The 26,028-nt window shown below is 42.6% G+C and overlaps 1 protein-coding gene across 2 annotated transcripts; it reads right to left on the bottom strand.

Annotated features, from left to right (window-relative positions):
- Positions 1-420: 420 nt before the first annotated feature.
- LOC141978556 (G protein-activated inward rectifier potassium channel 1-like) lies at positions 421-25,535 on the bottom strand. 2 transcript variants are annotated; one of them, XM_074940744.1, is made up of 4 exons: positions 24,575-25,535; positions 8,225-8,441; positions 6,026-6,550; positions 421-3,608 (listed from the first exon to the last, which is right to left on the bottom strand). In XM_074940744.1, exons 1-4 carry the CDS (start codon positions 25,223-25,225, stop codon positions 3,577-3,579), a joined length of 1,425 nt encoding a protein of 474 aa, XP_074796845.1. In that variant the 5' UTR covers positions 25,226-25,535; the 3' UTR covers positions 421-3,576. The 2 variants fall into 2 exon arrangements, with proteins under 2 accessions (XP_074796845.1, XP_074796844.1); XM_074940743.1 differs by lacking the exon at positions 421-3,608 and having other exon boundaries at positions 5,569-6,550.
- Between the last annotated feature and the right edge of the window lie 493 nt (positions 25,536-26,028).

Raw genomic sequence — 26,028 nt, 5'->3', positions numbered from 1 at the left:
CCCCCTGGGACCCCTGCCCCATCCACCCCAGCACTCCATCCCCTGATCACCCCCGGAACGCCTGACTGCCCCCACCGCCCCATCCAACCCCTCCTCTCATTCCTGACTGCCCCCCCCCGGGACCCCTGCCCCCATTCAACCCCCCTGTTTCCTGCCCTCTGACCGCCCTGACCCTTATCCACATCCCCGCCCCCTGACCACCACCCCAAACTCCCCTGCCATCTATCCAACCCCCCGACTCCCTGCCCCCTTACTGTGCTGCCTGGAGCACTGGTAGCTGTGGCGCTACAGCCATGCCACCCAGAGCACCAGGACAGGCAGCCACCGCACAGCACAGAGCACCGGGTCAGGCTGAGCTCTGCAGCTGCACTGCCCCAGGAGCTCGCAGCCCTGCCACCCAGAGCATTGCGCTGGCAGCGCAGCGAGCTGAGGCTGCAGGGGAACAGCAGGGGAGGGGCCACGGGCTACCCTCCCGGGCCAGGAGCAAAGGGGCTGGGCAGGAGGGTCCTGCCATAGTTTGCCCACCTCTGATCTAGACCATCCGTGGCAGATGTGTGTCCAACCTACTCTTAAAAATCCCCAATGATGGAGATTCCACAACCTCCCTAGACAATTTATTCCAGTGCTTAATCACTCTGACAGTTAGGAAGTTTTTCCTAATGTCCAACCTAAACCGCCCTTGCTGCAATTTAAGCCCATTGGTTCTTGTCCTGTCCTCAGAGGTTTAGAAGAACAATTTTTCTCCCTCCTCCTTGTAACAACCTTTTATATACTTGAAAACTTATTAGACCACTGAATGGTCTGATCCATGAACAACGAACTCACCCCAATTTTTAGTTGCTGGATCACTGTATTGCATAACATACATTTAAAACCCCACCCGATAAACAATTTAAAAAAAATTACTCTATAATTTTGGTAAAGTTACACTGCTTGAAATTTTCTTTTTTCCTTTTCCCAATGCTTATTTGTGAAATATTGGCTCTAAGGGCTTATTTAGATTAGGAATACTTGCACAGGCGTAACTACAGTACTCCTGTTTTACACTGGTGCAAAATCCCCATCAGTTTAACTACATCTGTGTAGTTACGCCAGTCCGGGACAGGGGGCATAATACACACAGCACAGAGTCTGTATACTTTTAGAATCTGGTGATAAAGAAGGGGGACTAGGCAGCTGAAACTAATCTGCAGTACAATATCTCAGTCTGATATCCTGCTTATTATAATAATCACAGCATTTATAGAACACATTTTTAAAGCATATTGCAAACATCAATTCATTTAATAGGGCACTAATTATTGTACACAATAAGATAAATCTAACATAGAATAGTAGCACAGACAGGTTTGTGTTCTTCACAATACTAGAGATAAAATTGCAGCAGCGTGGGTTTTACTTATCAAACCAATGACTAGGTGCATGCAGGGCTAGAACTGGAAACCCAAACGTAGTTTTTCAAGCCCTTTTGGATGCGTACTGTTACCATAATCCCTTCTGGTTTTAAATGTGTAGGATTTGTGTTCACTCAGGTACTTTACAGACAATTTTAGAGTATATAAAACATCTATTTTCATCACAGGGAAGGGAAAAGAGCTCTAGCTGCTCCATTTTCTGCTGCATTTCAATATTTACATCTGCCTGAGCTCATTTATAATAAATTCCCATCACCAACAGACAGTTATTCAAGGAAAAGATAATCCGCTCTTCCAGTCATTCTACTTCACCATAAAGAAGCAAAAGGAGGGCACAAGCCTAATTTTTAAAAATATCTTCGGCAGGCAACTTTTAAGCCAGAGAATTTAAATGAGCAATGTGCATTGTATCCAAGTTAATGTTTTGTTTCTTAATTTTTAGACTTTCCTTATGTTTCTATATTTAAAAAATCACATTCTTTAAACAGGTTTCAGAGTAGCAGCCGTGTTAGTCTGTATTCGCAAAAAGAAAAGGAGTACTTAGAATCATAGAATAACAGAGTTGGAAGGGACCTCTGGAAGCCATCTAGTCCAACCCCCTGCCCAGAGCAGGACCAATCCCAACTAAATCATCCCAGCCAGGGCTTTGTCAAGCCTGACCTTAAAAACTTCTAAGGAAGGGGATTCCACCACCTCCCTAGGTAACGCATTCCAGTGTTTCACCACCCTCCTAGTGAAAAAGTTTTTCCTAATATCCAACCTAAACCTCCCCCACTGCAACTTGAGACCATTACTCCTTGTCCTGTCGTCTGCTATCACTGAGAATAATCTAGATCCATCCTTTTTGGATCCACCTTTCAGGTAGTTAAAAGCAGCTATCAAATCCCCCCTCATTCTTCTCTTCCGCAGACTAAACAATCCCAGTTCCCTCAGCCTCTCCTCATAACTCATGTGTTCCAGTCCCCTAATCATTTTTCTTGCCCTTCACTGGACTCTTTCCAATTTCTCCACATCCTTCTTGTAGTGTGGGGCCCAAAACGGGACACAGTACTCCAGATGAGGCCTCACCAATGTCGAATAGAGGGGAACGATCACATCCCTCGATCTGCTGGCAATGCCCCTACTTATACACCCCAAAATGCCATTGGCCTTCTTGGCAACAAGGGCACACTGTTGACTCATATCCAGCTTCTCATCCACTGTCACCCCTAGGTCCTTCTCTGCAGAACTGCTGCATAGCCATTCGGTCCTTAGTTTGTAGCAGTGCATTGGATTCTTCCGTCCTAAGTGCAGGACTCTGCACTTGTCCTTGTTGAACCTCATCAGATTTCTTTTGGCCCAATCCTCTAATTTGTCTAGGTCCCTCTGTATCGTATCCTACTTGTGGCACCTTAGAGACTAACAAATTTATTTGAGCATAAGTTTTCGTGAGCTACAGCTCACTTCATCTGATGAAGTGAGCTGTAGCTCCCGAAAGCTTATGCTCAAATAAATTTGTTAGTCTCTAAGGTGCCACAAGTACTCCTTTTCTTTAAACAGCATCAACTAACAGAATTGTAGTTTGACATTTGATTTCTTTTGTAAGAATATGGGGAAAATAAAAAGGAGGACTTGTGCATTTATGTGGCTATGCTCCTGAGTTTTTAAAGAAAATTAAAAACCTATGCCCATGGTAAGGAAGGCTTGGTAAAACTCTTCTGGCCTCTTAAAAGTCATCCGAAAAGACGCAGGTCTTGTGGTGGGGTTTTTTTCCTGATTCTCTCCATTATTAAATCTATTTCAAATTTTGCCCAATCTCTAGTTGCAGTGTATCCCCAGACTGCACAAAATGAGGTCCAAACACCTTTTCTAATTGCCACACAATGCAAGGAAAATGAATACTTTGATGTAATTAATTTTTCAGTTAACACATTGCCTATATCATTTTTTCCCCTCCCTCCAATGGACAGTACAGCATTGCAGTTCTAGTATGTGTACAAGCAGTTCAAAAACAGAGACACAGGCTAAGCCATCTATTAACATGTTTCCAGTTTTCATTAGTATTTGTTTCCTAACCATGCAAATATTCTGGAACTTCAGTTCAAATTCCTGAAGAACTTGGGAGATGTTTTCCCTCCCTTTCTTCAGCAAAGGCGTATCAATATTTCTTCCCCCAGGAACGTCAACTGTTAACGTCTTCCTCCTTCCTCTTGTCTAAAAATAGAAAGTGACTTTACTGCCACAATTCTCAGCCTCAGAGCTTAGATTACCAAAGAGATTCCAAGTATATTGTACTGCCCTAGGACTGGCTCTGGTCTCTGTACATAACTGATGCCTAATAGTTGAAATAAGGACGTTATCAATCCTATAGTGCCTGTAACTTAACCATCCTTTAGAAATAAGGACTATTGTGCTAGCATGACAAACGGTTACCTACCTTTCGTAACTGTTGTTCTTAGAGATGTGTTGCTCATGTCCATTCCATTCTACGTGGGCAGCATATTGGTTTAGTGGTATTAGCACAGGAGAGGGAATCAGGAACTCCTGAATTCTAACCCTGACTGGAGATCCATCTGCTTTTGTGACAATGGGCAAATCATTTAATCTCTGCTTGAGTTGCTCTATCACAAGTGTGCTGTGATGATTAGTTAATAGACAAAATTCTGCTCTGATATACCAGTGCAGTCCCACTGACTTCAATAAAATTGCATCAATATATCAGAGTAGAATTTGATCTTCTTGTTGTGGAATGGTTTGAAGAAGCACAGCATCATATACAGGTTTCAGAGTAACAGCCGTGTTAGTCTGTATTCGCAAAAAGAAAAGGAGTACTTGTGCACCTTAGAGACTAACCAATTTATTTGAGCATAAGCTTTCGTGAGCTACAGCTCACTTCATCGGATGCATACTGTGGAAAGTGTAGAAGATCTTATAATATACACACAAAGCATGAAAAAATACTTCCCCCCACCCCACTCTCCTGCTAGTAATAGCTTATCTAAAGTGATCACTCTCCTTACAATGTGTATGATAATCAAGTTGGGCCATTTCCAGCACAAATCCAGGTTTTCTCTCCCTGAATAGAGACTGGGAGTGGCTAAGTCATTATGCAAGGTAACCTCTCTCTCCCCCCCCAGACGTTCTTGTTAAACCCTGGATTTGTGCTGGAAATGGCCCACCTTGATTATCATACACATTGTAAGAAGAGTGATCACTTTAGATAAGCTATTACCAGCAGGAGAGTGGGGTGGGGGGAGGTATTTTTTCATGCTTTGTGTGTATAAAAAGATCTTCTACACTTTCTACAGTATGCATCCGATGAAGTGAGCTGTAGCTCACAAAAGCTTATGCTCAAATAAATTGGTTAGTCTCTAAGGTGCCACAAGTACTCAGCATCATATACAGTAAGTACTAAGTATTATTTTATTAAATAGTTAGTTATGATTTTGTTTGCTTACTATAGGCTGGAAACAAGTCATTTTTCCACAGGAAAAAGATGAATAACAGTTCTAGAATAGAAACTGAAGCAAACATTTGATTATTCGATAACTATGGAACTAATGATGTTAAGAACATAAACTAATAGCCCAGTTCTTACCATTTTCTAAAATTCAGTAAGTCAAAATATAATTTTTACTCATGCGTTTAAGACACTGCTGGTCACCCACACTCTGAAAAAATCCTTATCTTTTCATATCATAGGACTGTAGTATTCAGGGCCAGTTTCACCAACTATTTTTAGTACATCTTATCAAATTTCAGATTTTAATTCTTTTAGAGGTAGGAGAAAAAAGTTTTTTTACTTTTTCTTAATATACTTCTTTGGCCAAATCCTTTTATCAATCTGGCTGCTGGCCATTAGAACAGGTGCATCCAGCCCTGGGAGGCTCACAATAAGTGTAATGGATCCTCCAGTGGCTCAGCAGCTCCTATAGCCCCTGCTGCTCCACCCCCCCATTGCTGGCACAGGAGATGTGGCATCTTTGTGGTACACTGTTCCCCAGTGATGGCTTTAGTCCCTTAAGGGTATTAAGAGATTGGTATAGATTAGACCACACACAGGGCTACTCTAATATATGATGTGGGGGTGGGGGGGCTCACGGGGAGAATACCCACACTGTACACAGCAGCCCTAGGATCAGGGGAGTGTAAAGGTGAGGTTTATGCTGCCATTGAACACTCCCCAACCCAACCTGCATTATGTGCACTTTAGTCATAGATGAGAATCTGGTCCCTTTTATTTCAGAAAGACTTCTGAAAGGAGGGAAGACCAGACCAAACTGTTACAGTGGTGCTGATACAGAGCTTTAAAGCAGGGACCAGTTTATTTGGCACAATGAACTTACAGTATAGCACCCTGAACAGTTACCATGCTACATAAATCAGATTTGTATTGAATATTATAGAAAAATGCTAATTAATTTTGAAAATTTTTATTTATGAAGAATCCCTTGGCAAAACCAAATCATCACAGTAGTATTCCAAAATAATCCTGAAAGACAGAAGTCTAAAATGCAGTTTAACAACAACAACTCCTGTTGCATCTGTTATTTAGGAGAGGCGATCAGAATTCATTTTTCGAAGTTTGGCAGGCAAATTATCCTCTAGTCTTGTCCCTAAGGTGAGCATACCTTGAGGCTTTTTCTGTACCTCAAGATCTCCAGTAGACTGAGTCAAAGACTCAGATTTGATTCTGAAGGCCTTCAATTGTATCCTTTCATCACCATCTTCATTGCTGGTAACAGAACTTATATGCTGAATTTTCAAGAGATCTCCAGTACTGCAAGCTTTCTCTACATTGCTGGAACTCATTCTCAGGACTCTTCTCTGAAGACCCTCCTTTCTGGAGCTAATTTTTTGAAGTTTACTAGGAAACTTGTTTGTTTTCTCTTCTAAAATATCAATACAGTCAATTGAGCAGATGTGTTCCCTTCTGTTTCGGTTGTTACCGATAGGAGTATTCAAAGGAGATGGAAGGGACAGGCTTTCCTCCTGTTCTTTAACACTATAAGGAGGTGTGGGGACTTCAAAGGTGGCATGAAACTGAGAGTAATCCACCCGAAAAAAGCCATCCTCTAGGGACATTACTGGTAGGAATCTGTGGCCCCAAAGAACTTCATCTTCTGTGTAGGAGGTCCTAGCCTGACACGTCATTCCTACATAAACAGACAGGAACATTAACCTTATAAAATGAAAAAACAGATCAACATATGGTAGGAGGAGAATATATGGTAAGATTGCATAATAAAAATCAATCCTATTCTACATCTAACAACATTGAGATAATGTGTTGCTCCATCTGGTGACTGCCAGTTTCCTAACAGTTGAGATAGTGTTTCTAAGTACTTAGTCAGATTTGCTTATACAAATATTTGATTAACTCTGTCTTGTCATTGTACCAAACCAATTTATTTTGAATAGTGGGGAGATGTAATTACAAATAAAATAATAAAAAGGTAGGTAACATACACTTCAGGGAGTATTCTCTTACTACGGGTATTGGTGTGCTACTTTAGCTGTACTAGTGTCTGGGAAGTTCTCTTAGAAGTGATCTGAAAGACCCATTAGTCAGCTGGCTGTGAGGGTTAAGGATTGTACTCCTGGCTTGAATTTAGAGAGTTGTCCAGCAAAGATTAGGAGTGCCAGGAACTAGAGCTAGATGAATAACTTTTTATTTCTTTAACACATTGCCCCATAGCATGCTGAGCTCCTTTCTCACCAACACACACCTAAAAACATCACTGCTGACATCATATTACAACTGTCTCCGATATTGTTACGTATGCTATATTGTAAAAGTTAAGTGAGGCAAAAAATTTCATATAAGGGACAGATTCATAGATTACTATATTTTAATGCACACTTGTAAATTGATCATGAAAACATTTTCGCTCAGGCACAAAATCTATTCCAAGCTTACCCTGGTTAGGCTGATGGAAACAGCCAATACGAATTTTCCAGGAGAATATAATTTTGAATGAGTGCCTTGATACAATATTATACCACTGATTAAGAGAAATATTAGGACTAAAGACAAACAGAAAGTGTCAATATTAAAATAATACAATATGTAGACCAGTGGTTCTCAAACTTTAGCAACCCAAGGACCCCCCATTTTGATTTAAACATTTTTCGAGGACCCTCAAGCCCAAGCAGCCTCAGCCATGCTGGACAGCCGGACCAAGCAGTCCCAGCCGTGGGTTGGGGGCACACTGCCCCGACTCCAGCCCCCACTGCAAGGAGGGGGCTCAAGGCTGGAGCAGGGGGTTGGGGCATAGGAGGGGGTTCAGGGTGATGGCTCTGGCAGGGAGTTTGGGTGCAGGAGAGGGTTCAGGGATGGGGTGCAGGAGGAAGTGCAGGCTCTGGGAAAGAGTTTGGGTTCAGGAGGGGGCTCAGGGCTGTGACAAGGGGTTGGGGTGCAGGCAGCATTTACCTCGGGTGACTCCCCAGAAGCAGTGACATCTCCCTCTGGGTCTGCACGCTGCTGCTGCCTCCATCCGCAGTTCCCGGCCAATGGAAGCTGCGGAGCCAGCGCTCGTGGCAGGGGCAGCATGCAGCGCTCCCCAGCCGTCCCTGCACCTAGCAGCCAGAGAGACGTCTGGTCACCATACCCACTCCACCCCTTCCTCTGCCCCACCTCTTTCTGCCCCTGCCCCTCCCCTTCCCTCCTGCATGCTGCCGAACAGCTGTTTTGCAGCATGGAGGGGGACGAGTTTATCAGAGGGGCTGGCAGCCCTGGACAAGTCCAGCTCTAGGGGGTCCGCGAGTCATGACAAAGATCCCAGTTTGAGAAACACTGACAGACCATTCACTTTGTTCATATAGCTTACCAGTAGTTTCAACAATTCCTTCAAGGATGACAACGATCTCAAACTGCTCACTTCTTAGCGATCTTTGAGAGAGACAAAAAAAGGGGCTTCTGGGGTTGATTTCATGACAGATGGTTAAAGGAGAAACTAAAAACAGCTGGTCAGCTCCAGTTCCAAATCCAACATCCAACTCACATTGATCTAATGGTAGGAATTCCCCTTCAGGTGTCTGTCGGGACTAAAGACAAAAAGATAGTTAGGCCCCCGGGAGTATATGAAGTTGTGACTGAATCTAAATGTGTATCTCTGATAACATTACTATTTAAACAGCAGTTCTTTATGTCATCATATGGAGGTGCTAGTATATTACACTAGACACTCCTAGATCACTCTGTGTAACTGAGCCGGTCATTATTTACTACTCCACCAGACTGTCATCTACAAACTTTGCTAACAGTGATTTTATATTTTCATCCAGACCATTGATAAAGATATCGATTAGCCTTGGGCCTAGAACAGATCCCAGTGGGACCCCACAAGAAACAACCCAAATGAACGATGAGGTTCATTAACAATTACTTTGAGATCTACCAGTTATCAATTTTAACCCATTTAATAGGTGATACATTAGTTTTGTATATTTTTTAGTTAAAAAGTCATGTGGTACTAGCTCAAAGGCCTTACAGAACTCATGTCAATTTATCAACCAAACTTGTAATCTTTAAAAAAAAAAAAAAAAAAGTTTGACAAGGCCTATTCCATAAAACCATGTTGACTGGCATTCTTCATGGCTTGCAGCCTGTATCAAGCATTTCAAGATTTTGCACAGAATTGGTATTATAGTATCTGTCCTATTGTTACACAGGTCATTTCATTTACCCTTTTTAAATATTGGCACAATATTACCTTTTTTCAGTCATCTGGAACTTCTACAATATGCCAACATTTATTAAAAAAACCCAACATCAGTTGGTCAGAGTTCCTCAGCCAATTGCTTTTCTTGGGTGCAAGTTATTTGGATCCTGCAGATTTTAAGTGTTCAGAAACTTTGCCAATCCTATTTAACATCCTCCCTAGTTACTTCTGGTTGGAAATTATTTCATTATCATTGCTATGATAGGAAGAAACTGGATAATTATTCATAACTACAGAACAAATATTTAATACACATTTCTGCCTTTGCTTTATTATTATAAGTTTACTGTCGTCATCACGAGACATCCTGTTCTTTAGATCCTTTGTTAGATCCTGGGATGAAGTCATAGCCCCACTGAAGTCAATGGAAGCTTTCACCCTATGTGATGGGCTAGATGCCCAGCAGGAGTTTTCCATCTTTAATTTCCACAAGTGACTACTGCATCTGCAAATTCCCTCTTCTCACCACTAATACCATAAAAAGCTAGAATGTCAGATTGTCTGGTATAGATTGGCAATTATATAACCAGCTAATTAGCTGGTGGGGTATTTCAGCTATATTAAATGTCTGTTTTAGTTCTTCAGATATTCATGTATTTTTTGAATCTTTCCCTGCTAATAAGTTGTGATGTCCTCTTATCCCAAACAACAAGGCTTTCCCTCTCTTTGACAGGAATCAGTTTCTCCATGGCTGATGAGATCAATAAGAATGTCAGCTGTTTGACAACTTTTAAAAACATTCTGGGTGAAGGTTAAAAGACTGACAGCACTAGAAACTAAAAGCAAACAAGAATTCTGCCCCACGGTAATCACAAGAGCCAGGACTAAGTGTGAAGGCTTAGTCAGACTACTGAAAAAAGTACTTTAACTTTTCCTGAAAGGACCTACAGTATCAAACAGTTGAGTACATAGCTTTAGTTAAGTTGGCCGGCTGCTGTTCTCTCAGGATGAGCATAAACTGGTAGCCAACATCTGATCTAATCTATCATCAAAACTAGTAAGACTGAGCATGAGCTGAATGGCTTACCATGTTTTAAAGAAAATATCTTGAACTACGGATTTAGGAAAAAAAAAACAGGGCTGTCAAGCGATTAAAAAAAATTGTGATTAATCGTGCTGTTAATAAAATACCATTTATTTAAATATTTTGGATGGTTTCTACATTTTCAAATATATTGATTTCAGTTACAACACACAGTGCTCACTTTATATATATATTTTTATTACAAATATTTGCACTGTAAAAAACAAAAGAAATGGTATTTTTCAATTCACTGAATACAAGTACTGTAGTGCAATCTCTATCATGAAAGTTGAACTTACAAATGTAGAATTATGTACAAAACCCCCCCTGCATTCAAAAATAAAACGTAAAACTTTAGAGCCTACTAGTTCACTCAGTCCTACTTCTTGTTCAGCCAATCACTCAGACAAACAAGTTTGTTTCCATTTTCAGGAGATAATGCTTCCCGCTTCTTGTTTACAATGTCACCTGAAAGTGAGAACTGGTATTCGCGTGACTCTGCTTTAGACGGCATCACAAGGTATTTACATGCCAGATGCGCTAAAGATTCATATGTCCCTTCATGCTTCAACCACCATTCCACAGGACATGTGTCCATGCTGATGACGGGTTCTGCTCGATAACTATCCAGAGCAGTGCGGACCGACGTTCATTTTCCATCATCTGAGTCTGGAGCCACCAGCAGAAGGTTGGTTTTCTTTTTTGGTGGTTCAGGTTCTGTAATTTCGGCATTGGAGCGTTGCTCTTTTAAGACTTCTGAAAGCATGCTCCACACCTTGTCCCTCTCAGATTTTGGATGACACTTCAGATTCTTAAACCTTGGGTCGAGTGCTGTAGCTATGTTTAGAAATCTCACATTGGTACTGTGACGTTCCCCTCTGGTGTTATCTGGGCTGGTGATCTGCTAGGCCTCTCCAATCCTTGACTCTGGGAGCCAGCCTTACTCTGCTCTGCGGTGAGGGCCCCCACTCCTGGACTGTTCACACACAGCTTCTGGCATGTAAGCTGCTCCCAGCTACTTGCAAGCGAATGACACTAGCCAATATCTCCAGTCCCAAACACAGCCCTGGGAACCTCCATCTTGCAGTGTCCAGTTATGACTGCTGGATGCTGCAAGCTTATATGAGTTCATCAATTTAACAAAGAAATTGATATGTACCAGGCTTTTTCTCCCAAAGGGAGCAAACCAAATGTACTGCTTCAGGTAGAACAAACAGATTTATTAATTATAAAGGTAGATTTAAGTGATTATAAGTCAAAGCATAACAAGTGAGATTTGGTCAAATGAAATAAAAGCAAAATGCATTCTAAGCTGATCTTAACACTTTCAGTATCCTTAAAAACTTAGATGCTGCTCACCACTGGCTGGCTGGTTACTTTTCAGTCAGGCTCTCCCCTTTGATCAGGGTTTCAGGCGCTTGGTGGTGGTGTCTGTAGATGAAGGTGGAAGAGAAAGCATGGCAAAATGTCTCTCCCTTTTATCATGTCCATTCTTTCCTCTTGGCTTTTCCCCCTCCTTCAGAGTCAGGTGAGCATTACCTCACTGCAGTCCCAAACTGCCCAAAAGAAGGGGATGACAAGCTTTCTGAGGGTCTAACAGATTCTTTGATTGCTGCCTAAGTCAGTGTCCATTGTTCCTGTGACGCTGGGCTTGTCCCATCCATATGCTGATGAGGTTTGAACTGCCTCTCTGTTCTTGGAGAGTTTTTGCATGGGCTTGCTTTAAGCCACGAGGATACATTTTCAGCCTCATAACTATATACATGAAATTATAACCTATAACCTTACTATAACATCACTATAACAGCCATGCTCAGTGCATTATGAGCCTTTCGAAGACACCCAACATGACAAACTTTGCATTGGATACCACACAATCATTTTATAAAGATGAACATGGGGGTGTAGGGTGTCCCCCTGAGGTACAGAGCATCACAGGTACCTTCTTTGTGTTTTGTCAGATCTGCAGTGAAAGTGTTCTTAAAACGAACAACATGTACTGGGTCATCATCCGAGACTGCTGTAACATGGAATATATGGCAGAATGTGAGTAAAACAGAGCAGAAGACATACAATTCTCCCCCAAGGAGTTCAGTCACAAATTTAATTAATGCATTTTTTTTTAAATGAGCATCACCAGCATGGAAGCATGTCCTCTGGAATGGTGTCCAAAGCATGAATGGGCATACAAATGTTTAGCATATCTGGCACATAAATACCTTGCAATGCCTGTTATAAAACTGCCATGAGAACACCTGTTCTCACTTTCAGGTGACATTGTAAATAAGAAGCGGGCAGCATTATCTCCCATACATGTACACAAACTTGTTTGTCTTAGCAATTGACTGAACAAGAAGTAGGAATGAGTGGACTTGTAGGCGCTAAAGTTTTACTTTTTTTTTTTTTTTTTTGAAGTTATGTAACAAATACTACATTTGTAAGCTGCACTTTCATGACAAAGAGATTGCACTACAGTACTTGTATGATGTGAATTGAAAAATGCTATTTCTTTTATCATTTTTACAGTGCATATATTTGTAATAAATATAAAATGAGCAATGTACACTTTGTAGTCTGTGTTGTAATTGTTGTATATCAATCTATTTGAAAATGTAGAAAAACATCCAAAATATTTAACAAATTTCAATTGGTATTCTATTGTTTAACAGTGTGATTAAAACTGCAATTAATTGTGATTAATTTTTTAGAGTTAATCACGTGAGTTAACTGCAATTAATTGACAACCCTAGAAAAATCATCATCTTAAAATTCTGAGTTATCAACTAAACTTCATCCAAGTGAGTTTTATGCCAGTTGAAACAATGACTTGAAAAATTAGCTGGATCATACAATTTAATGCAAAATAAATAGATACCATATTTAAAAGTGTAGAGATCATATTTTCACACTTTAACACCAAACAGGTTTATAAAAAATAAGAATGGTCTCAAATGGTCTCCATCCATCTCACCCAAGTCCCAAGTTTTCTTCAGGTTTGGAAAAAGGTTAATAAAGTCTCACTTTAGGTTGTGGAATTTCTATCACTGGAGGTTTTTAAGAGCAGGTTAGATAAACATCTGTCAGGGAAGGTCTGGATAATACTTAGTCCTGCCTCAGTGCAGAGGGCTGGACTAGATGATCTATCAAGGTCCCTTCCAGTCCTACATTTCTATCGTCTATGATTTTAATTAAACTTTGCCTTCTGTAACAATTGTCTGTCTGTAACTCTACCCATAAGAGTGAAGAACTACCACAGAGGTCATGGGACTGTAAATCAGCAGTAACATGAGAGAGACAAGGCCAGATTATGGATTATAAAGCCAGAAGGAACCATTATGATCATCTATGTCTGACCTCCTGCATAACACAGGCCATAAGTCTTCCCTTAATTCTTGTTTGAACTAGAGTATATATTCTTTAGAAAAATATCCCACTCTTAATTTTAAAATTTCAAGTGATGGAGAATCCACACAACCTTTGTAAATTGTTCCACTGGTTTATGACCCTCTCTGTTAAAAATGTGCCTCATTTCTAGTCTGATTTAGTCTAGCGTCATCTTCCAGCCTCTGGATCTTATTATACCTTTGTCTGCTAGACTGAAGAGCCCTCTTATCTACACGGGGAACAGAAATTTAACTGAGCAAGTTAACCTCCTCTTTGTTAAGCTAAACAGACGGAGCTCCTTGATTCTTTTGCCGTTAGACATGTTTTCAATTGGTTTTTCTCTGAAGCGCGCCCCAGTTTATCAGCATCCTTCCTGTGTAGACCAGAACTGGACACAGTATTCCAGGAGAGGTCACAGAAGTGCCAAATATAGAGGAAATATAACCTCCCTACTCGATTGTCTCCTATTAATACATCCAAGTATTGCATTACTGCTTTTGGCCACAGTCTCTCACAGGGAGCTCATGTTCAGTTGATTATCCAGCAGCTACTAAAGTTAGACATTTTTAAATTAGCAGTTCTGGATAACTTGCTATCAAGAGTCTTAAAAGAGCTGACTGAGCTTGCTGGACCATTAATCTTGATTTTCAGTAACTCCTGGTACACCAAAGAAGTTCCAGAAGACAGGAAGAAAGGTACTGTTGTACCAATATTTTAAAAGAGTGAATGGGCCAACCAAGCTAATTATAGGTCTATCAGGTGGACACTTCTCACAAGCAAGATAATGAAGCAGCTGATACAGGACTCAATAAAAAATTAAAGGACGGTAATATAATAAATGCCAATCAACATGGGTTTACGGAAAATAGATCCTGTCAAATGGACTTGATTTTTTTTTTTTTATGAGATGACAAATTTGGTTGATAAAGGTATTAGTGTTGATGTAATATATTTAGACTTCTGTAAGGCAGGTGACTTGGTACCACACATCATTTAGCTTAAAAAACTAGAATAATATAAAATTAATGTGGCACACGTTAAATGGATTAAAAACTGGCTAACTGATAGGTCTCAAGATCACCATTGAGCAAGTGTGTTTCTAATGTCCTGTGGGGATCAGTTTTTGGCCCTATGCTATTTAACATTTTTATCAATGACCAGGATGAAAACATAAAATCACTGATAAAGTTTTCAGATGGCACAAATATTGGGGGAATGATAAATAATTAAGAGGACAGGTCTCTGATACAGAGTGATCTGAACCGCTTGGTAAGCGGGGTGCAGGCAAACTGTGTGTTTTAATGTGGCCAAATAAGTCATACTTCTAGGAACAAAGACTATAGAAAATGTGGGACTCTTTCCTGGGAAGTAGTTACTTTTAAAAAGATTTGGGGGTCATGGTGCATCATCAGCTGAACATGAGTTCCCAGAGTGATGCTGTAGCAAAAAGGGCTATTGCAATCCTTGGATGTATTGCTAGAGGAATATTGAGTAGGAGTAGGGAGATTACGTTACTTCTGTATTTGGCACTGGTGCAGCCGCTATTGGAATACTGAATTCTGGTCTCCACAATTCAAAAAAGATGTTGATACATTGGATAGAGTTCAGAGAAGAGCCATTAGAATGATTAAAGGATTATAAAACCTGCTTTACAGTGAAAGACTTGAGGATCTCAGTCTCTTTAGCTTAACAGAGAAAAGGGTAAGAGGTGACTTGATCATAGTCTATAAGTACCTACATGGGGAAGAAATATTCGATAATGGGCTCTTCAATCCAGCAGACAAAGGTATAACAAGATCCAGTGGTTTGAAGTTGAAGCTAGACAAATTCAAGACTAGAAATAAGATGTAAATTTTTACCGCTGAGGGTACTTAACCACTGGAACAACTTACCAAAGGTTCTGGTGGATTCTCCATCACTTGCAATTTTTAAATCAAAACTGGATTTTGTTTTAAAAAGATATGGTCTAGTTGAAAGAGGAATTTCTGAGGGGAAGTTCTATGGCCTGTGTTATACAGGAGATAAGACTTTGTGATCACAATGGTCCCTTCTGGCCTTGGAATCTATGAAACTGACTTGAATATCTTGTAACAGGGCTTCTTCTCCACCTCGGTGGGTCCCGTGCTTTCTTCTAGCAGTGGGTCAGGATAGCGTCTCATCTCTCAGAATTTCCCCCCCTTCAGTTTATAGTGGGTGGGGAAATTCAGTCTCCAAGCACCCCTCCTGTTTCTGGGCCTGCTAGGCCCTTACTGCTTTACTGGGGCTTCTGGCCTCCTCGGTGGACATCCAGTGGGAGGAAAAGGGGGTGGGAGGTGGGGCCCAGTCCCGCCCTCTACTCCAGTCCCAACAAGTAGCCGCCTCATGCTGCCAGTTCCCAGGGTTACTTCCCTGGGTTACTTCCCCACAACCCTTGTCTTATTGTCCCCACTTTGCTTGGACGGGGTTCCTCTCGACCCTCCTGCCAGGGGAGGGAGATCCCCTAGTCTCTGGTAGCCCTTACAGGTGTGGCAGCACCACACCAAATGCACGGCTCAGTCTCTCCCCTTCTGGCAGGGTCCTTTTCTTCAGATCTTTAGACCTGGAAGGGTCCTTAGCTCCTGTTTAGGGTAGGGTTTCTCCCCAATCTCTATGCCTGCTGGGTTCTCCCCTGGTCCTTGTCAGCTTCCGCACCACTCTCCAACAGCTCCCCTCTGCTCTCAACGCCCATCACCCACACTGACTCACTCTGGGATTCAGGCAGCTTAATTGGGTCCAGGTGTCCTAATTAACCTGAAGTAACCCCTGCTTAGTTACCAGGGGAAGAGGGACCTGCTTATCCTGAGGCTAATATACCTTCCTTCCTGCACTCTCCTGTAGCCGTCTGTCCTGACCCTGTCACAATCTGAAAAAGTGCAAGCTGAAACAAACTGACTTGGTTTTTGTAACCCTCTTTTGTATATGTCTTGACGGGGCGTACCAGCCTTTGGGGCCCCCTATTGAACTCCTCCCCATGAAACAGTTCTCTATGAGAAAAAGGTTTCAGAGTAACAGCCGTGTTAGTCTGTATTCGCAAAAAGAAAAGGAGTACTTGTGGCACCTTAGAGACTAACCAAGTACTCCTTTTCTTTATGAGAAAAAGAGCAGCCATATTGGGAACCAGTGATATCTAGTTAGGATGACCAGATGTCCAGATTTTTGGGTCTCTCTTATATAGGCTCCTATTACCCCCCACCCCAGTCCCGATTTTTCACATTTCCTGTCTGGTCACCCTAGATCTGGTTCTCCAGCAACCAGAAGGGCTGGAGACCAGCAACAGTCAATCCAGGCCCAGAAGGCCAAAATAAAAGGATCTGTCTGCTGTCAGTGTCAGCAAGGCAGCTCCTGGCTGGAGCCAGAGAAGCAAGGAAGGACATTGCTGAGGTCACAGCCAGAGGAGCCAGCAGAGCCAGTGCCCATTACTGGCCACAGTCGGGGGCAGGAGTTCAAGATTCAATTTCAGAGAGGGAATTTCACCCAGAAGGGCGAGAAACAATTTTGGTTATAATTGGCCTAAAGGGCAAGGAACTGCTTCTATTTTGAGTCTGTTATACCCTGGAAGGCTTTTGAACTGTGACACCTGGCTGGAGGGCTGAGCCACAGAAGACTCACAGAGGCTGACTGACAGCATGCAGAGGGTGCTGGGAGCTGCAGAGAGCAACAACACCATGCTAGCATGTAAAGTGGTGCTCAAAAAGGTGACTGCAACCCATCACAATACAGTTGTCTACAATTCACTCCAAAGCTGATTCTGGCATCTCTATTGCAACATTATACTATTCAGCAATGTTGCTAGGCAGCTTCACATACCACAGATGAGTAATCAGCCACCATTATATGATGGCACCTTTGTAATCTGAGTGCCCTGGGACAAACAGCACACATCCAATAAAATATCACACTTTAGATAGACATACCTTTTTAAAACAGCAAAGCCTTCAGAACTCCCTGTCCCTCACTGAAACTGTGTGTGGAAACATTGTGTTCATTGGCTAAATATGGGTCCCCTTAAAAGTATAAAAGTGTGATAAAGGATATCTCTTAGCATTGCTTAACTCTGATAGAATTAAAGCTCCATCTAATCATGTGCAAGAGAAGTGAAGCAAGATCAGCTGTCAGCATGACTGGACAAAACACAATTGGAAGAGCACAAATTGCAAGAAACACAGGACCTTCTTGGTAACTGAGTCATTTTCTGGTATGATAAGAGTGTAATGTGGCACTAAGGATGTGAGTAAACTCACCATCTTGGAGTGTCCATAAATTATGAGCGATATCACTCCACCAGCGTAAAGCTGCCCAGAAGCTGACTTACTAGCCACAAGAGGGTCCCCCAGCACATGGGGGACCTCAGATGGTGTAGAGCCACTGCAGGGTCCATGCCAACCCTCCACCCACCCCACAACTGGAGCGGGCGGTATGGCTTGGGATAAGAGTGTGACCTAGGTGCTTGTGTGCCCCAGCTGCCATCTGGAGCAAGGGATAGCTGGAAAACTTAAAGATACCTTCAGGCTACTCTAAACATATGTTAGGAGACTCATGAAGTGCTCAGCCAGGATAGTATGGAGGGGAACACAAAGGACTGCTAAGCACTCTTTCTTCAGAATTGCATCAAGCACACTTTAGCTGCAGTTAAGGATCTGGGCCCTTATCAGCCTACTAGCATAGTCTGACAACAACATAATTCCAGAATTTTCTGCTTTTGGAGGTTGCCAGACACAATGATGCACACTGAGTTTCGAATCAATGCAGGTACCTACAATGCATATATTACCTAATAGCTGCTAAACCCTGACTTTACAATGGACAGCTACACTTAGACTTCTTTGGACTGTAAACTTTGCTCCAATTACATGTTTTACTTTCACATTGCAGAATCATAGAAACATAGGGCTGGAAGGGACTTCAAGAAGTCATCAAGCCCAACCCCCTGCTCTGATGCAGGACCAAGTAAATCTGGACTGTCCCAGACAGGTGTTTATCCAACCTGTTTCTAAAAGCCTCTAATGATGGGGATTCCACAATCTCCCTTGGAAGCTGGTTCCAGATCCTAATTACTCTTATGGTTAGAAAGTTTTTCATAACGTCAAACCTAAAAATTGCTTGCTGCAGATTATGCCCGTTACTTCTTGTCCCACCTTCAGTAGACATGGAGAACAATTGATCACCATCCTCTTTGGAACAGCCCTTACCATATTTGAAAACTGTTAACAGGTTCCACCCCACCACCCAGTCTTTTTCCAAGACTAAACACTCCCCCTTTTTAAAAAACTTTTCCTCATAGGTCAAGTTTACTAAAACTTTTTTCTAATTTGTCCACATCTTTCGAAAGTGTGGCCCCCAGAACTGGACACTGTACTCCAGCTGAGGCCTCAAGTGCCAAGTACAGCAAGACAGTTACCTCCCATGTCTTACATATGACACTCCTGTTAATACACACCAGAATAATATTAGTTTCACAACTGCATCCCATTGTTAATTCATATTCAGTTTGTGATCCACTATAAAACCCCAGATTCTTTTCAAAAGTACTACCACCTAGTCAGTTATTCACCATTTTGTAGTTGTGCATTTGATTTTTTTCTTCCTAAATGAAGTACTTTGCACTTGTTTATTGAATTTCATCTTGTTGAATTCAGACCAATTCTTCAATTTGTCAAGGTAGTTTTGAATTTTAATCCTGTCCTCCAAAGTGCTTTCAACCCCTCCCAGCTTGGTGTCATGTACGTATTCTGTAAGCATACTCTTCACTCCATTATTCAAGTCATTAATGAAAATATTGACTAATACTGGACCTAGGACTCACCCCTGCGGCACCCCTCTAGATACAGCCTCCCAGTTTGGCAATGAACCACTTATAGCTGTTCTTTGAGTATGGTCTTTCAAACAGTTGTGCACCCACCTTATAATAATTTAATCTAGATCACATTTCCTTTGTTTGCATATGAGTTTGTCATGTGGTACTATGTCAAAAAGCTTACTGAAATCATGATATATAACACCTACTGCTCCCCCATCCACTATTTTGATAATCAAATTGCCTGCAGCAATTTTCCTTCTTTTATTTGGCCAAACTAGTTCCCTCAAATGATGATAGAAATGCTGGATGGAACAGTAAGTTTGTCATCTTTTATCTCCTGTCAAATTAATGGTGTAAAACATGCTTACTGTAGCTGGTATTCATAGAAGAGTACTGGCTCATCTTTTAGTTGGAATCAAGAAATTTTACCCCCTCAATAATGCTTAGTTTTATACTGGTTTACTGATAAAACCATCCTAAAGGAATCCACTAGGCTAGTAAACAGTCAAAGAAGGAAATTAGGCTGGTTTAGCATGATTTGTTATTCACAAATTCATGCTGACTATTTCTTAGAACCCTATTATCCTCTAAGTGCTTACAAACTGATTGTTTAGTAATTTGTTCCAATATCTTTCCAGGTCCAGGTATCAAAGTTAGGCTGATTGGTCTATAATTCCCGGGGTCCTCTTTGTTCCCCTTTTTAAAAACAGGTACATTTGCTCTTCTCTAGTCCTTTGGGACCTCACCCATCCTTCAGGAGTGCTCAAAGATAATTGCTAACAGTTCTGAGATTGCTTCAGCTAATTCCCTAAGTATCATAGGATTAATCTAATCAGGCCCTGACAACTTGAATACATGTAATTTATCTAAATATTCTTTAACTTGTTTTTACCCTATTTTGGCTTGCATTCCTTTCTCCTTTTTGTTAATATTAATTTTGTAAAGACTGAAGCAAAATAGGCATCAAACACCTCAGCCTTCTTAATGTTGTCAGTTATTAGCTCTCCTTCCCCACTAAGTGGAGGACTTACACTTTCTTTTGTCTTTCTCTTGCTCCTAATATATGTAAAGATCCCCTTATTACCACCTTTTATGTCCCTTGCTAGGTGCAACTCATTTTGTGCCTTAGCCTCTCTGATTTTGTCCCTACACACTTGTGCTATTCTTTTGTACTCCTCCTCAGCAATTTGTCCATATCTCCACTTTTTGTAGGATTCTTTACTGATCATCAGGTCACTAAAGAGCTCCTAATGGAGCCATATTGGCCTCTTAACATTCTTCCTATCTTTCCTTCGCATCAGGATAGTTTGGAGTTGTGCCTTTAATATTGTCTCCCTAAGAAACCGCTAGCTCTCTTGAACACCCTTTCCCCTTAGATTGTCTTCCCATGGGATCTTACCTACCATTTCTCTGAGATTGTTAAAGTCTGGTATTTTAAAGTCAATTGTCCTCTTATTCCTTCCTTTCCTTAGAATCATTAAATCAATCATTGCCACTCCATTTTCCGCTGCTCTACTCTTCACCTTCTCATCCCATCCCATCCCATCTCTTCTCTCCCTTCTTCTGTTAATACCATTTCCTACTGCTTCCTCTGCAAAATAAATAAATAAATCCTCTGAAAAAATAAGCAACGCTAGCCTTCATCCCTGCCATTTACAGGTAGGCGGTATCCCTTCCCAAATAACCAGTCTGTTTTTTTTAAACTTTTTAGACTCTGAACTCTTTGGCGCAGGGACCCTGTTCTTACTCTGTACGGCACCCAGTACAATGGGATCCCATCCCAATAAATAAAACTGTCTGCAATGCAGACTGTTTCCATAATATAATTTCTTGTTTTAAATATACAGATTTAATCAAAATATAATTCGCATAATGTTTGTCAACAGGAATCATGGGAATCCCTTTTTCTGTAAAAGGAATTGCAGATGGATGGATGTAAGCAAGGAAGCTCTCTCATACTTAGGCTTGGAAGGATTGGATTTTTATCAATAAATGGCCATAAATGTCATTTCAGTGAACACACAAAATGATGAAAAAATATTTCCATAAATTATCATAGAAATTTATAGATAAGCAAAGCAAGAAAAATGCTGCTTGAGAATTTATTAGAGTCCTACCTTACTGTATACAACATGTTGTAATGAATGTTGCAAAAAGCACACATTTACAGCTCTGCTAAAACAGCCAGCTTATAAAGCTTTAACTTTTTGAATCTCAATGTCTGGCATTAAATAATTGTCTGAGCTACCACTAACTTCCTACAACTGTGGAAATTTAGATACTAATAGAAAAAATGCTTAAAATGAACAATATCATCAATAAAAATGGTAAAGAGACAAAACTTAAATTCTATCAAGTCTACACCAGCAATGCTTAGAAGTCAGGAGATTTCCAGTTGGTGTAAAGCCCCTGCTACTGTAGCTTGGACTGTAAAACAGTTGGACAAAGTTCCAAAGAAAGTTTCCTAAACACTGTTTCCTAACAACTATATTCAGACCTTTGACTGAATTCGCAGAATAAATTCATTTATCTGGATTTAAGTGCAGAGTGCTTTGAAATGGCACAAACACAGAAATCTACCTTTTTTGTTGATATATAAATTGCCAGTCTGTGTGCCAAACTACAGGATTTGTCCAAAGATGAGTTTGATTCAAAGATTTCTTGAGGGCGGAAGATCAGGAGACTGCTGAATCCAATGTTACCATAGACTAGGGTCTAGTTAATATAATACTCCCTCTTGGTTACTAACTACTACCCCATCCAAAAATTCCACATTTTGATAATCAAACTGCATGCAGCAATTTTCCTTCTTTTATTTGGCCAAACTAGTTAGCAAATTCCCTCAAATGATAACAGAAATGCGGGATGGAACAGTAAGTTTTTTGTCTTTTATCTCCTGTCAAATTAATGGCATAAAACATGCTTACTGTAGCTGGTATTCATAGAAGAGTACTAGTTCATCTTTTAGTTGGAATCAAGAGATTTCACCCCTCAATAATGCTTAGTTTTATATTGGTTTACTGATAAAATCATCCTAAAGGAGTCTCTTTGTGAATTTCAGCATAACTTTAAAAATGGAAAATCCCATCTAACTCATCTGCAGAAATTGTTTGTCTCCGCTCTTTAGAGATGGACTCTTTCTTTAGTGTTTTATCCTTCCATGTTATTCTTGTGTTTTAAGAAGACACTGTTACATGAGAAAACAGAACAAAGCTTGCCAATGTGCAAATCTCTAACAGTGATAGGAAAATCCTTACAGGATGGGTCAAAAAAACAGGCTAACTCTCTTAAAGAAACTTGCATCCAAGTGTAAAGCAGAGAGGCTTTGGGGTTTATTCTCTGTAATGGTTCATATTACTTCTATGATTAATACTATGAATATCAGTTTTTAATCATTTTTATATTTCCAAACACCTGCAAGTAACAAATAGTACATTTCTGGGGATCACCCAGTAAGGGGTTCTGTCAGCACCTGCTTTGAAGCTTTGGATGCCTTAATGCTATGCTGTTATGGCTTAGAGTTCTGACACCAGTAGCCAGCCTACAAGTTTAAAATCTCAACCCTGGCTTCCACCTACCTTTTATTTCTTGCAGGGTGACCTCACTAACCCTTCTGATCCCAAGCCCCCCCAAATCAGTTTCCCTGATTTCTTAACTACCAGATATTCAGACTTTTGCCCTCTAGTTTGTCATGCCCCAAAGAGTAAAACCTGAACCCAGTTAGCAGTTCACTTAGGGACACATATTCCACACAGTTTGCATACCAGAGACTTGCTTGGGATAAAAAAAACAAAACAAAAAAAAATTTAATAGAAAAGAAATCATAGACTCAAAGATGAAATAGTAAGGAAAAGTGAACACATACAAGTTACACAGAACATAAACAAAGACAAAATCTCAGGCTTTACACTTCTATATTAGCTAAATTTCCTTTTCTAATACACCTTTCCTATTGCCTCTGAACAGTTTCCAAGCATGCTCTATGTCCTAGATGGCATCCAATCTTTCAGGGACAGCACCCTTGCTTAAATGCTGGCCTTCAGTTTCTGGATACATTTCACTTTTAACAGGACCTTAATGGTCCAGTATTGTCTTTCCCTAGGTTGTAGGATGCTAGGTGCTTGCAGTTAGTTTTGTGAAAACAACTAGCCTGGGCCCTACCTGATTATTTCATTCCCTGTTGTGAGATGAAACTGCAGTTGCATCCTAGTTACAATTACAGTGTTTTACAAGTGACCTGTACACATCTCCTAATGACTCCCAAGTACAGATCATTACAAGCTCTCATAAAAAAAAAACCTTACTTTACAAACTCAGTAACATTGTACACAATCTCTGCAGGTTCAGCCCTGCTGTTCACCCATAGGGTATCTGGACCTGTTTGTCACAATTTCCCAGTGGTAATTGAGTAGCTGCTGATTAATGTCTTCCTTACTAAACTACTTTATTTCTCTGTCCGTTTCACAACATACAGCTGAAAAGAGAAGTGCTCCCTGGAAGGTTCTATAAAGTTGCACTGGTTTGTGTTTCTGATTTAAAAAAAACAAAGCCAAAACAAAAACAAAACCACCACCTCTGAAGGCACCAGGATGCAAATGTCCCCTCTCCCAATTTCTTGGGCCAAAATAAGGTTTTCATCCTTCCCTCAGACTTCCATTTTCAACTCCTCTCATATTCAACTCTCTCACTCATTTTCTGAGCACCCTGAAAAAGATTCCTACTTAGCTGCTTCAGAGTGCTCTACAGGTGCTACATCCTTCTCCCTGGCCCACCAAACAAACATTCAGCCTCAGAGACTAGTGAACAGAACCGAGTTTCCAGCTGCATAAATCGCTGGCGTTCGAGGGAAGGTGTAAGTGTCAGCGCCCACGTGAAAATCCGGCACAATCCCAAAGGGGCAAAGAACGTAAGGGGGGCGGTCGCCCACTGGGTTTTGCCTCACTGTAAAGCTAGGTGTCACTGGAGGATGGTTAAAGGGTTAACCCACTGAGAATCAGACAGGCTGCCCGGTCCCATCCATTGTACAAACCTCTGAGGCAAAGCTCGAAGGACAGAGCAGGCCTGTGGCACGGGTCTGATAAAGTCACTGCTGCCTCTGAGTGCTGGAGAAGTCTCCTGTGATTTAACCCTCTGGAGACTCTTTTCCAGTCCAGTCCCCATCCAGGCTAACCCGTCGCCAAAGCCATCCCCGCTCCCCGGCCCCTGTGCCCCCCCCCCCCCCCCCCGGGCTCACCTTGATGAGCTTGCAGCGGATCTGAGCGGAGACCATGTGGCTGTTGCGCAGGTTGCCCACTCGGAACATGAGGCACAGCCTGCCGTCCCGCTGGGATATGACGGCGGCCCGGCTGAACATGAGGGTCTCGGCTCGCTTCTTGGGCTGGGACATCTTGATGAACATGCAGCCGATGAGGAAGGCGTCCACGATGGAGCCGAGCAGGGACTGGAAGAGGAAGAGCACGATGCCCTCGGGGCAGCGCTCGGTGATGTAGCGGTGCCCGTAGCCGATGGTGGCCTCGGTCTCGATGAAGAAGAGGAAGGCGGAGGGGAAGTTGTACACGTTGGCCACGCAGGGGTGGTAGCTCTGGTCGTGGGCGCGGTGCAGGTCGCCCCGCAGGTAGGCGATGCCCCACCACATGGAGGCCATGACCAGCCAGGCCACCGTGTAGGTCAGCAGGAAGATGAGCAGGTTCCAGCGCCACTTGAGGTCCACCAGCGTGGTGAAGAGGTCGGAGAGGTAGCGGCTGCTCTCGCCGCCCAGGTTCCCGTGCTGCACGTTGCAGCGCCCGTTCTTGTCCACGAAGCGCTGCCGCTTCCTGCGGGCGCTGCCCCGGGCGGAGCCCACTGCCTGGTACTCGTCCCAGAGGTGTCTGCGCACTGCCGACATGCCGCGCCGAGGGCCGGAGACCCGGGGGCGGGTTGGCGGATAGCTCCCCGGCTAGACAGGCCCTTTGTCTGGGGCGCCCCGCGCAGGGCTGCCGGCAGCAGCGGAGTCCGGGAGCGCAGGGATCTCTCCCCTGCGGGGGGCGAACGGTGCCCGCCGGGGGTCCGCCTTTCCTTTGTCCGGTACGCCTCGGAGCCGGGCTCCGCTCCCCAAGCGCCCCACCTTCCCGGGAGCGCTGCCTCCTGTCGGCGCTTCAGCCCAGGAGCGGAGCAGAGAGAGGCTCAGCCCGCGCGGCCGAGGCTCGGCAGGTTGTGGAGCCCGCAGGAAAGTGGCTGAGATGTGAACGTTGGGGGCGGGGAAGGGCTACCACCCCCCTCCCTACCCGTGTCTGATCTGCGCCCCCCAAGCCTCTGCACCTATCAGCGAGCGCAGCTCCTGCTGTCTGATCCCCTGGGGCGGAGGCACGTCCAGATTCATGAAGCCACGGACCGGGGAAGAGAGCGACCCAGCAGCAGAGAATCCGGAGTAGGGCTGAGCCGGGGCTTCCCCCCACGCTGGTTATCAGAGGGGTGGGGGAAGTGAAGAATTTCTGACCCCCCCCCCCCCGGGCTGACTCTCCGGGATTTATTCTGCGGGGTGTGAATCCATTCTAGTTGGGATGGAGGAACAGGCTGTGCCAGAGACGCAGGGTACAAGCCAATCTGGCGGCGAAACCCACACTAAGGGGCGATTTTTTGCTATCACATATTGTACAAAACACGGCAAACATAAGAATAAGCGCCAGGGACACAGCGTAGCCCTTCCTG

Source organism: Natator depressus, chromosome 27 (genome assembly GCF_965152275.1).
Source record: "Natator depressus isolate rNatDep1 chromosome 27, rNatDep2.hap1, whole genome shotgun sequence".
Taxonomy (NCBI): domain Eukaryota; kingdom Metazoa; phylum Chordata; order Testudines; family Cheloniidae; genus Natator; species Natator depressus.
Note: the sequence above shows the minus strand (reverse complement) of the source record. Positions and strands in the feature narration are given on the sequence as shown.

Coding starts and splice junctions, on each gene's coding strand:
- LOC141978556 (XM_074940743.1), bottom strand. CDS start 25,225: ATGTCGGCAGTGCGCAGACACCTCTGGGACGAGTACCAGGCAGTGGGC. Junction 8,442..24,574: donor TCCGCTGCAAGCTCATCAAG/GTGAGCCCGGGG, acceptor TTTTGTCTTTAG/TCCCGACAGACACCTGAAGG. Junction 6,551..8,224: donor AGGAATTGTTGAAACTACTG/GTAAGCTATATG, acceptor CTGTTTATGTAG/GAATGACGTGTCAGGCTAGG.